We start from the raw sequence: 12,308 nt of genomic DNA, 5'->3' as shown, positions 1-12,308 counted from the left end.
TCCCTATTCACTGCTGGTCTAGATGACCTCTGGAGGTCCCTTCCAGCCCAGTGCATCCTGTGGCTGTTCCCTTTAGTTGAGAGCTTCAATCCATGCTGTCTCCTTCAGTAGGTTTGCCTGGCACCCCCACAACAAACCTCTCCCTGTGTGAGGCTCTGCTAGGAGTCAAGGTAGTCACAACTACAAACCTTTTCCCACTGTCCTCATGCTCCCAGCTCACTTTCTGTTGTTTTATTGATTTATATTCCCCACCTCCCCCACCCCCCCCCTTTCCTTGTCTTCCTCTCCATGAGGAACTAAATTAAAGCAGGAATTGGGATTGTAAATAGATAATGGTGTGTGAATGCAGATTAATCAGTGCCAGCCATGTAGAGTGATACTAATTGTGCCAAGGGAAGAGTGCCTGAGTGAATGGTATAAATATTTAATGCCCCCATCCAATGTGAAACAGAAGAGCAGAAAGAGGAAATAAAGGGGATCATTTAGTTGAGGAAGCCACACTTGACTGCTTCTGCACAAAAGAGGAGGTTTGCTACCATTAACCTTTCTGTGTTGTGTAATAAAGGAGCTGGAGGAGCTCTGCTTAAGGAGGAGGCTTCAGTTTCACTCAAAAACACAAAAAGGCATCTTAATGCTGTGCTTAAAAACAGTGCTGGAGAGCATCTGGGATCAAAGCAGTTGTTTAAGGGATGTGCTGTGAGCAGCACATCTAAACCTGCAGGCAGTGTTCAGGGTGAGGGGAGGAATGCTGGACTTCAGCAAAGCCTTTGCCACTGTCTGCCACAAGCAGCTCCTGGCACTGCTGGCAGCTCCTGGCTTGGACAGATTCACTCTGAGATGGGGCAAGAACTGGCTGGAGGGCAGGGCCCAGAGAGTGGTGGTGAATGGTGCCACAGCCAGCTGGCAGCTGGCACTGGTGGTGTGCCCCAGGGATCAGGGCTGGGGACAGGCCTGGTCAATAGCTTTAGTGATGATCTGCACCAGGGGATTGAGTCCAGCAGCAGTAAGTTTGCAGATGACACCAAGCTAGGAGCAGCTGTGGAGCTGTTGGAGGGTGGGAGAGCCCTGCAGAGGGCCCTGGGGGTGCTGGGAGAGAGGAGCTGCAGAGGAGGCAGCAGTGCCCAGGTGGGCAGCAGAGCCAATGGCATCCTGGGCTGGCTGAGGAGCAGTGTGGGCAGCAGGACAAGGGAGGTTCTTCTGCCCCTGTGCTCAGCACTGCTCAGGCCACACCTGCAGTGCTGTGTCCAGTTCTGGGCTGCTGAATTGCAGAGAGATGCTGAGGTGCTGGAAGGTGTTTGGAGAAGGGCAGCAAGGCTGGGGAGGGGCCTGGAGCACAGCCCTGTGAGGAGAGGCTGAGGGAGCTGGGGGGGTGCAGCCTGCAGTAGAGGAGGCTCAGGGCAGAGCTCATTGCTGTCTGCAGCTGCCTGCAGGGAGGCTGTAGCCAGGTGGGGTTGGGCTCTGCTGCCAGGCAGCCAGGGACAGAAGAAGGGGACCCAGGCTGAAGCTGTGCCAGGGCAGGTTGAGGCTGGATGTGAGGAGGAAGTTGTTGTCAGAGAGAGTGATTGGCATTGGAATGGGCTGCCCAGAGAGGTGGTGGAGTGGCTGTGGCTGGAGGTGTTTTGGCCAAGCCTGGCTGGGGCACTTAGTGCCATGGTGTGGTTGGTTGGGCAGGGCTGGGTGCTAGGTTGGGCTGAGCTTGGAGCTCTCTCCCAGCCTGTTTGATTCTGTGGTTCTATGATTTCACAGGATGGAAAAGTCCTCTGGAGATCATCCCCTCCAGCCCTGCCCTGCTCAAGCAGGGGCACCCACAGCAGCTTGCTCAGGGTCACAACGACCAGGTGAGCTTGGAAGCTCTGCAGAGGAGGAGGCTCCAGAGCCTCTCTGGGCAGCCTGCTGCAGGGCTCCTGCACCCTCACAGCACAGGAGCTGGAAGAGGGTTGGGAATGGACACGCAGAGGCTTGCAAGGTTTTCCAGATTGGTAATAGACTTTATTTAGAAGAGAAGAGAAGAGAAAACTCTGGAATAGTCCAAAGCCAGAGTGGCAGAGGTCCAAGAGAGCAGAGCTTTCATTTCCATGACTCACTGGGCTATTAGAAATTCAATCACTCCTTGGGCTGTTGGTTGGTGCTGAGCATTCAGAGCACATAATGTAGTCCAAAAGTGTGCTGGGGAAAGGGAGCTTCAGCCTCTCTTAATTAGCTGTGTGCATCTCTGAGCCTCTCTAAGGTGGCTCCTCCTGTTTCTTGTAGCCACAGGACAGCTTTGGCCTTATAAAAGAAGCCTCCTCTGACCTTGAGGAGCTGGCAGTGCAGGCACTGGCTGCTCCCTGCCACCACAGTCTGTGGCACCCTTGTTACAGCCCTGGCTAAGGCTGCTGTGGCACTGCCCAAGGTTTGGCAGTCTTCACTGGGGTGGCTAACACCTCCCCTGGGAGGCTTTGGGGTGTTTCTCTGCTTTCCCTGATTGTTGCCTGCTGAGCATCCTTTCTCCTTCCATCTGAGATTCAGCAACAGCAGCCAGGGTGTTTGCCTTCAAAGCCCAGGCCCCTGCTTTGGTACAGCTGTGTGGAGCTGTAATTAGATATCCCTTTCTCAATTAACCATTAATGCTTCCTATTGCTGCTTTTAAACCTGCTGGAGCCATCTGCTGGAAAGGCAGCAATGGAGCTGCAAGGGAGCAGGATGGGCTCCAGTAAATGCCTACCTGCAGCCAGGCTGTTTCTTACCCATCACAACCTTTCTGCCCTCTACCCATCCAGTCTGGTGCTGAGCCAAGTGTGTTTTGGTAGGAAGGAAACCTTCACCCTGCAATTGTCCACCTGCAGATTTGGTGGTGGCAGGTGGGGAGGATGGATTTGAGGGCCAAGATGTTAATTTTCAAGCTGTGACTTGCTGGCAGAATCCTCTGCTGGAGAAGAAGGTCCAGTTCAACATCTTTATTGTCCTGTTCAATATCCTGATTGATAACCTAGACCAGGGGATTGAGTCCAGCAGCAGTGAGTTTGCAGATGACACCAAGCTAGGAGCAGCTGTGGAGCTGTTGGAGGGTAGAAGAGCCCTGCAGAGGGACCTGGCCAGGCTGCATGGGTGGGCAGAGGCCAAAGGGATGAGACTGAAGAAGGCCAAGTGCAGGGTTCTGCACTTTGGCCACAACAACCCCAAGCAGCACTCCAGGCTGGGGATTGAGTGGCTGAGAGCAGCCAGGCAGAGAGGGCCCTGGGGGTACTGGGAGAGAGGAGCTGAAGCTGAGGCAGCAGTGCCCAGGTGGGCAGCAGAGCCAATGGCATCCTGGGCTGGCTGAGGAGCAGTGTGGGCAGCAGGACAAGGGAGGTTCTTGTGCCCCTGTGCTCAGCATTGGTCAGGCCACCCCTGGAGTGCTGTGTCCAGTGCTGGGCTCCTGCACTGAAGAGAGATGCTGAGGTGCTGGAAGGTGTTTGGAGAAGGGCAGCAAGGCTGGGGAGGGGCCTGGAGCACAGCCCTGAGAGGAGAGGCTGAGGGAGCTGGGGGGGTGCAGCCTGCAGCAGAGGAGGCTCAGGGCAGAGCTCATTGCTGTCTGCAGCTGCCTGCAGGGAGGCTGTAGCCAGGTGGGGTTGGGCTCTGCTGCCAGGCAGCCAGGGACAGAAGAAGGGGACCCAGGCTGCAGCTGTGGCAGGGCAGGTTGAGGCTGGATGTGAGGAGGAAGTTGTTGTCAGAGAGAGTGATTGGCATTGGAATGGGCTGCCCAGGGAGGTGGTGGAGTGGCTGTGGCTGGAGGTGTTTTGTCCAAGCCTGGCTGGGGCACTGAGTGCCATGGTCTGGTTGGTTGGGCAGGGCTGGGTGCTAGGTTGTGCTGGCTGAGCTTGGAGCTCTCTTCCAACCTGCCTGATTCTGTGACTCTGTGACCTCAGATCTAAACCTGCCCCAGTCACAACCTGAGGTTGCCAGTGAGCTGCTGAAGCTGAGAGTTAAAAGCAGAGGAAGATCAAAGGGTGGAAGCTGAATTTGGGAGCCTGCAGCCCGGAGGACGCAGAGTCGCTGCGCACCGAGGCTGTGAGCGGTGGCCTGGGTGGAACGAGGACCCCAGAGTGACTCCTTGGCTGATTTAGTCCTCTCAAAAAGCTGTCAGTGTCTGAAGCCAGTGACATATGCTGCTGCTGAAAGTGTCCATGCAGGAAATTCAAGGAATCATTTTCCTTCACCCTACATCTTCTGCACTCCTTCCCAGCAGCGCAAAGCCCTGTGGTGGAGATTGATTCTTCCCCCTCCGCTCCTGCTTGTGCCTTCAGCCATTATTTATGCCATGGCAAAGGGAGCAAGGAAAATGCAATCCATTCATTTGATCTAATTGATTCTCCAAGTGGGGGATGCACTCAGCTGGCAGAATTCTCCTGCTTGCATGTCTGTGGGATCCGTGGAAGTCAAGAGAGGACAACTCAGCTACCTAAACCAAAGTGTGTGTGGAAGTAGATTATTGCATCCACTCCTCCAAAGGATATGCAGATGAAAAAATAATGAAACAGAGGTGGGCAGGAGAGTGAAATTCTGCCTCACTCAGGCAGGTTGACTTTATTGTTCTCTCCTTTTTTCTATCAGGCAATTGAATTACTCAGCTCCACAGTTATGAAAGTGCAATCTGGCACTGCATGCCTAAAGATTATTTATGAGGAGTTTGACTATTGATTCAGAATGAATAATAAAATAGCCTTTTTGGGGAGGAAGGGAGAGGGGAGAGATTAAGTTCAAGCAGGTTGTCATAACAACCAGCCCTAGTAGCTTGCTCAGAATTAGTTTTTTAGGCATCCTCATGTTTGATTGCAGCCCAAAATGTGTTGGTTTGAACTTGGGGTGTTTGAAAAAGAAAGGCAACAAACCCAAAAGGCCAGCAAAAGTTTCAGCTGCAACTGGCTCAGCTGGCTTTGAGCTCTCCAAGGATGGTGGCAGGGTGAGCTGAAGCATCCTGCCACTTGCCAGGCTGGTTGAGGCTGTGGTGAGCTGAAGAATCCTGCCACTTGCCAGGCTGGCTGAGGCTGTGGTGAGCTGAAGCATCCTGCCACTTCCCAGGCTGGCTGAGGCTGTGGTGAGCTGCAGCATCCTGCCACTTGCCAGGCTGGTTGAGGCTGTGGTGAGCTGAAGCATCCTGCCACTTGCCAGGCTGGTTGAGGCTGTGGTGAGCTGAAGCATCCTGCCACTTGCCAGGCTGGTTGAGGCTGTGGTGAGCTGCAGCATCCTGCCACTTGCCAGGCTGGTTGAGGCTGTGGTGAGCTGAAGCATCCTGCCACTTGCCAGGCTGGTTGAGGCTGTGGTGAGCTGAAGCATCCTGCCACTTGCCAGGCTGGTTGAGGCTGTGGTGAGCTGCAGCATCCTGCCACTTGCCAGGCTGGATGAGGCTGTGATGAGCTGAAGCATCCTGCTACTTGCCAGGCTGGTTGAGGCTGTGGTGAGCTGCAGCATCCTGCCACTTGCCAGGCTGGTTGAGGCTGTGGAGAGCTGCAGCATCCTGCTACTTGCCAGGCTGGATGAGGCTGTGATGAGCTGAAGCATCCTGCTACTTGCCAGACTGGTTGAGGCTGTGGGCAGCCTGCTCTAGGGTAAGGTATCCCTGCCCATGGCAGGGGGTTTGGAACTGGCTGATCCTTGTGGTCCCTTCCAACCCTGACTGATTCTGTGATCCATTCATAGAATCAACCAGGTTGGAAGAGACCTCCAAGATGATCCACTCCAACCTGTCCAACACACTTGGGTTCCAAAAGGAGCTGTAAAGCAAAAGGGAGAGGAGAGAGGGGAAATAGTCAATGAGGAGATGCTAAGGAGCAGGCAGCCTCCAAGAGTTCTCTAGAGGAATGTTTGCTGCCATGCTTCAGAATGGTGCAGGATCCAGCCCTGGAGGGCTTCCTCTGTACTGTAGGTGGCAGAGATGCATTAGTTATGCAGAGTAATCAGCTCTGCTCCCACTGAGGAGTGGAGCAGGGTTGCACTGCAGCTCCTCCACCCCTAGGAAATACACTGCCAAGTCCCACCCTGGCCCCTGCTGTTTGCTTAGGAAGAGGTGAGTTCAGCTGGGGAGCTGTTAGTTGAGTGAGAGGCTTCTAAAAGGCTTTCTGGGCTATTGGTTCTGCTGGTGGAAATGTGTGGGGAGATGTTCCCCTGCCCTGGGGTGACCTCACCTGCAGTGCTGTGTCCAGCTCTGGGGCCTCCAACACGACACTTCCATTTAGCTCAGGTCCCTCAAGGCCTCATCCAGCCTGGCTCTGATCACCCCCAGGGAGGGAGCATCCACAGCTTCCCTGGGCAACCTATTCCAAGGTCTCACCATCCTCAGTGGAAAGAATTTCTCCCTGCTCTGCAGTCTAACACCTCTGAACCTGACTTCCCCAGGGTAACAAAGCCACACAGCTCTGTCACTTTCAGTGTCTGATTGGTGTCACCTAGAAGTGACATCAAAGCCCTCTCAGGAGACACAGTGCACCTGAGCCACACCAGCTGAGCTGGACTCCCACAGCTTATGCAGTTCCTGGCTTCACATTTGCTTCACCCCACTAAAACCCTACAGCTGAAGCAAGAGGCCTCTTTATTTTCACAAAGGGCTGTGAGGAAGATTTCCTTTTCCTGGAAGCAGCCAGCAAGGAGCAGTGACTTAGGATCTGTCCCAACCTGGAGAAGATTGCAGCCATCAAACATCAGCTGGAAAGCTCCACAGCCCATTAGCAGCCCTTCAGCAACTGTTCCTTTCCTACCTCTCTGCACTTTTTGGGGGTGTGGGGTTTGGTTTTTAGATGTTCTGATAAGTTTTGTGCTGTTTGCTTTGTTAAAGTCCAGATCACAGCAACCAGGCAGAGAGGGACCTGGGGGTGCTGCAGGTTGCACAGGGAGGTGGTGGAGAGCCCATCCCTGGAAGCATCCAGGCTCTGTGGGGTTTTAAGCAACCTGATCTCGTTGGGGATGTCCCTGCTGACTGCAGGGGGTGCAAGATGACCTTTAAAGGTCCCTTTCAACCCAGGGCATTCTGTGATGCTGTGAATGCACAGCAGAGACAACCATGGGATGCACAAGGAGCTGGTTTGGGCTCATGGTACTCATTCAGGACTGCTTGGGCTCATGGAGGAGGAGGACTACCTGCAAGGACAGCTTTTTGTGGGGTGTCATTTGCAATCCTCATAACACTTTGGCTGTTGCTGGTTGGTTTCTTGCAGGTTTACTGGGATGAATTTGCCTGCCCCAGTTATCAGCAGCAAGAACTGGCTGCGGCTTCACTTCACCTCAGATGGCAACCACAGGCAGAAGGGGTTCAGTGCCCAGTATCAAGGTGAGTTCTGACTGTCTGCTCCCACTGCTCACTGTGTCTGTTTGGCCAAACCTTCCCTCCAGCTGACTTCAAGAATCAGAGAATCAGAGAATGGTTTAGGTTGGAAGGGACCTCAAAGTTCAGCCAGGTCCAAGCCCCTGCAGGGATTAGAACAGGTTGCTCAGGGACTCATCCAGCCTGGTGCTGAACACCTGCAGGGAGGTTGTGGAGCACAGAAGCACCCAATGTGATCAAAGATCACATTGGGTGCTTCTGTGCTCCACAACCTCCCTGGGAAACCTGTGCCAGTGTCTCACCACCCTCAACCTGTGCCAGTGTCTCACCACCCTCAACCTGTGCCAGTGTCTCACCACCCTCACTGCAAACAACTTCTTCCTAACATCCAGTTTCAATCTCCCCTCTGCCACTTCAAACCCATTCCTCCTCATCCTGTCATTACCAGACCTTGTCATTAGTCCCTCCCCAGCCCTCCTGCAGCCCCCTTCAGATCCTGCAAGGCCACTCCAAGGTCTCCTCCAAGCCTTCTCTTCTCCAGGCTGCACAGCCCCAACTCTCTCAGCCTGTGCTCAGAGCAGAGCTGCTGCAGCCCTCTCAGCATCTTGGTGGCCTCCTCTGCACTGCCTCCAACACTTCCATGTCCTTCTTAGAAACACTTAAGAAAACCCTGAAGGGTTTTAATACCAGGTTGGGTGAGCCCTTGAGCAACCTGGGTTAGTGGTAGCCCATGGCTACCTTAAGAGTAGTAGTGGCCAATGGCTACCACTTAAGACAGTGGTAGCCCATGACTACCTTATGATTCATTCAGTTCCACAATTGGAACTGGATGACTCTTAAGGTCTCTTCCAACCCAAACAAGTTTATGATTCAAAAGCATCACAGCCCTGGGCTGGCAGGAACAAAAGACAAAGGGAGAGGAGTTTCCTTTGCCAGCTCTGCAGGCTTGCCCTGTTTGTTCCCTGCTGTTGCCCCAACGTGGGCTGTGCTTTGTGAATCACCACAGCTCTTTAACTTCCTTTGCTTTCCTCTGGCATAGAAATGACTTTAAATGATAAAAAAAAAAGAGGGGAAAAAAAAAAAACCCAAACCAAGAAGCCTTTGTGGGGTTTTTTTTTTCAGTGTAACACAAATGAGTGTGTGCAGCTGATAGCTTTTGATATGACATTTTCCTTTGCTGCCCTGATTGCTGCTTTCTATTAAAACACCTGTCTGAATCATCCCTTTCTCTTCAGTAGAAAAGTAAAGATTAATGTTATAATTTCCTCTGATTAGATAAATGTCAGGGGGGGTCTAATCTAGAAGCTGTTTTGTTAGATACAATGAGCTCAGCTTTTGTCTGGTGAGTGTCTGGAAGGTGAACTTAAGGTGTTCTTGAAATGGCATTGAGGCAGGACCTCTGTCTTGCTGGCAAAGGGAGCCTGACACTGCTGCTTGTCATAGAATCATAGGATCAAGCAGGTTGGAAGAGAGCTCCAAGCTCAGCCAGCCCAACCTAGCACCCAGCCCTGCCCAACCAACCAGACCATGGCACTAAGTGCCCCAGCCAGGCTTGGCCAAAACACCTCCAGCCACAGCCACTCCACCACCTCCCTGGGCAGCCCATTCCAATGCCAATCACTCTCTCTGCCAACAACTTCCTCCTCACATCCAGCCTCAACCTGCCCTGGCACAGCTTCAGGCTGTGTCCCCTTCTTCTGTTGCTGCTTGCCTGGCAGCAGAGCCCAACCCCACCTGGCTACAGCCTCCCTGCAGGCAGCTGCAGGCAGCAATGAGCTCTGCCCTGAGCCTCCTCTGCTGCAGGCTGCACCCCCCCAGCTCCCTCAGCCTCTCCTCACAGGGCTGTGCTCCAGGCCCCTCCCCAGCCTTGCTGCCCTTCTCCAAACACCTTCCAGCACCTCAACATCTCTCTGCAATTCAACTCTTTGCTGGGGGTTCTCAGCTTCTTTCCATGTGTTAGGAAAGCTTTCAGTGCTGAAAACCCCACAGAAAACAAAGCAGAAACCCCCAGGGATAAGGGCAAGACTTTTGCAGGCAGTGGAGCCTGTGTCCACAGAACATGAAAGATGCCAGCTCAGCTTCCAAAAAAAAAAATCAGTGTGAGCCCTTTCAGAGGAGCATGATCTTGTCTGAGCATGAATATTTTAGTGTGGATAAAGAAATCCATGCTTGCAAAGTGGGATCTGTAATGTCAGGTAAAGTAGAGCGAGTAGAATGTGTTACTCAGCAGTGAAGAGCTCAGCAGACCCCAGGAGTCAGGCACAGACTGCTTGGGGTTGGAAGGGACCCTCCAAGGGCATCTTGGCAGGCAGCAGGGACACCTTCAACTGGAGCAGGCTGCCCAGGGCCACAGCAAGGCTGATTTTGAATGTCTCCAGGGTTGGAGCCTCAACCTCAGCCCTGGGCAACCTGTTCCAGTGTTTCAGCACTCTCATTGGGCAGAACTTCCTCCTGGGGTCCACCCTGAAGCTCCCCTGCTCCAGTTCCAATCCAGTGCCCCTCAAGCCCTTCTGAACAGTCTCTCCTCAATCTTCCTTTAGGTCCCCTTAGAATACTGAAATGCAGCTCTAAGGTGTCCCTTGGAGCCTTCCCTTCTCCTGGCTGAACAACCCCAACTCTCCCACTCTGTCCTCACAGCAGAGGTTCTCCCACAGATACTGAGCTTGTCCAAGGGTTGGGATGGCTCCAGCTTGTCTGTCCCCTGGAGATGTGCATCCTTCCCACCTGGTTGATTCTGTGGCTCCTCACTCATTAGCATGCTCTGCCCTCTCAGACAGTGTCTGGCTTTGCTGATAATCTGTGGGAAAGTCATTTCCCTTCCAGCTTGTTTAACATTGCTGCTTAATTCCAGCAGAACACTTTCTGGCTGCTCCATTTCAGCTCCTCCTCAGCCATGGCCTAGTTTGGGAATCTCTTTATGAATCTAAAAGCAAGGTTAGATACCATCAGCCTGTTTACAGGTTCTCTTTATGTTGAATCCAGCAAATTCAATCCCTTCCAGGGGGAGTTAAAATGTTTTTCAGCTTCCTCTCCCCTTTTATGTCAGCTCAATCTTGCTTTCTTGCAAGCACTTTTTTTTTTCATTCCCCAAGTTCCACTAAAGGAGCTGCAGAGGAAATCAGTGCATGGATCCTTTCTGTCTCCTTCCCATTCCTCCTGTTGCCCCAGGGAGGTGGTGGAGTCCCCATCCCTGGAGGTGTTTGAGAGGAGGCTGATGAGGCACTTAGTGCCGTGGGTGAGTTGATTAGAAGGGTTAGGGGATAGGTTGGATTCAATGATCTTGGAGGTCTTTTCCAGCCTGGCTAATGCTGTGATTCTGTTTGGCTTCCCAAAGAGGTGCAGGTGGCAAGAAAAGCACAGCTAAAAATGCCTCCCTTGGGACAGGGGTTAGGAGCCAGGTTCCCTCTTGCAGCCCAGAAAGCCAATGGCAGTCTGGGATGCATCAAAAGCAACGTGGGCAGCAGATGGAGAGGGAGGATTCTGCCCCTCTGCTCTGAGGAGACCTCACCTGCAATGCTATGGCCAGCTATGGGACCCCCAAAGCCTCAAGGACAGGGACCTGCTGGAGTAGGATAGTCGGAGAGCTGGAGCAGGACAGGCAGAGAGCTGGAGCAGGACAGGCAGAGGGCTGGAGCAGGACAGGCAGAGAGCTGGAACAGGACAGGCAGAGAGCTGGAACAGGACAGGCAGAGAGCTGGAGCAGGACAGGCAGAGAGCTGGAGCAGGACAGGCAGAGAGCTGGAGCAGGACAGGCAGAGAGCTGGAACAGGACAGTCAGAGAGCTGGAGCAGGACAGGCAGAGAGCTGGAGCAGGACAGTCAGAGGGATGGAGCAGGACAGGCAGAGAGCTGGAGCAGGACAGGCAGAGGGCTGGAGTAGGACAGGCAGAGGGCTGGAGCAGGACAGGCAGAGGGCTGGAACAGGACAGTCAGAGAGCTGGAGCAGGACAGGCAGAGAGCTGGAGCAGGACAGTCAGAGGGATGGAGCAGGACAGGCAGAGAGCTGGAGCAGGACAGGCAGAGGGCTGGAACAGGACAGTCAGAGAGCTGGAGCAGGACAGGCAGAGAGCTGGAGCAGGACAGTCAGAGGGATGGAGCAGGACAGGCAGAGAGCTGGAGCAGGACAGGCAGAGAGCTGGAACAGGACAGTCAGAGAGCTGGAGCAGGACAGGCAGAGAGCTGGAGCAGGACAGTCAGAGGGATGGAGCAGGACAGTCTCAGAGGGCTGGAACAGGACAGTCAGAGAGCTGAAGCAGGACAGTCTCAGAGGGCTGGAACAGGACAGTCAGAGAGCTGGAGCAGGACAGGCTGAGGGCTGGAACAGGACAGTCAGAGAGCTGGAGCAGGACAGTCTCAGAGGGCTGGAGCAGGACAGGCAGAGGGCTGGAACAGGACAGGCAGAGAGCTGGAACAGGACAGGCAGAGAGCTGGAACAGGACAGGCAGAGAGCTGGAACAGGACAGGCAGAGGGCTGGAACAGGCTGGAGGTGTCCCTGCTGGCTGCAGGGAGGTTGGCCATGATGCCCTTTGAGAGCCCCTTCCACCCCCACGCAGTCTGTGGCTGCCACCCCCCACCTCAGCACAGTGCTGTGAAAGAGGCAGTGAAGAAGATGCTGCACTGAGAACAGCGCTGAGCAGATGTCAGTGATGCTCTGCTTGGTGCACTCCATCTCTGCACATGTTCACTGCACATCATTTCCTTGTTGCAAGAGTGGCCAAGGATTGGCACAGGCTGCCCAGGGAGCTGGTGGTGCCCCCAGCCCTGAAGGTGTTCATGAAACCTGTGGCCACAACACTTGGGACCATGGTTTGGTGGCCATGGTGGTGTTGGGTTGCTGGTTGGGTTTGGAGGACCTTAGAGATCTTTTCCCACCTTGCTGATTCTCTATTCCAGCAGTCCCCAGCAAGCAGAGCAGAAGTTCACAGCTGAGATCTGCTGTGGGTTTGGGGTTTCTTTTTTTTTTGGGGGAGGGGGAGGGGCTGAAATGCTATTTTCCAACTGAAAACTAAATCAATGCCTCCTTAAATCCTCA

At 53.8% G+C, this 12,308-nt stretch overlaps 1 protein-coding gene across 1 annotated transcript in view; it reads left to right on the top strand.

The window, feature by feature from the left end:
- The window catches only part of CSMD2 (CUB and Sushi multiple domains 2), a 439,963-nt gene that overhangs the window by 214,617 nt on the left and 213,038 nt on the right, over window positions 1-12,308 (top strand). Inside the window, exon 7 of the mRNA XM_064172682.1 lies at window positions 7,170-7,282. Coding sequence (XP_064028752.1) covers window positions 7,170-7,282 — 113 coding nt within the window. The remainder of the gene's footprint in view (window positions 1-7,169; window positions 7,283-12,308) is intronic.

This window comes from Pogoniulus pusillus, chromosome 37 (genome assembly GCF_015220805.1).
Source record: "Pogoniulus pusillus isolate bPogPus1 chromosome 37, bPogPus1.pri, whole genome shotgun sequence".
NCBI classification, from domain to species: domain Eukaryota; kingdom Metazoa; phylum Chordata; class Aves; order Piciformes; family Lybiidae; genus Pogoniulus; species Pogoniulus pusillus.
The sequence above is the reverse complement of the archived record's forward strand: the minus strand, read 5'-3'. Positions and strand labels throughout refer to the sequence as shown.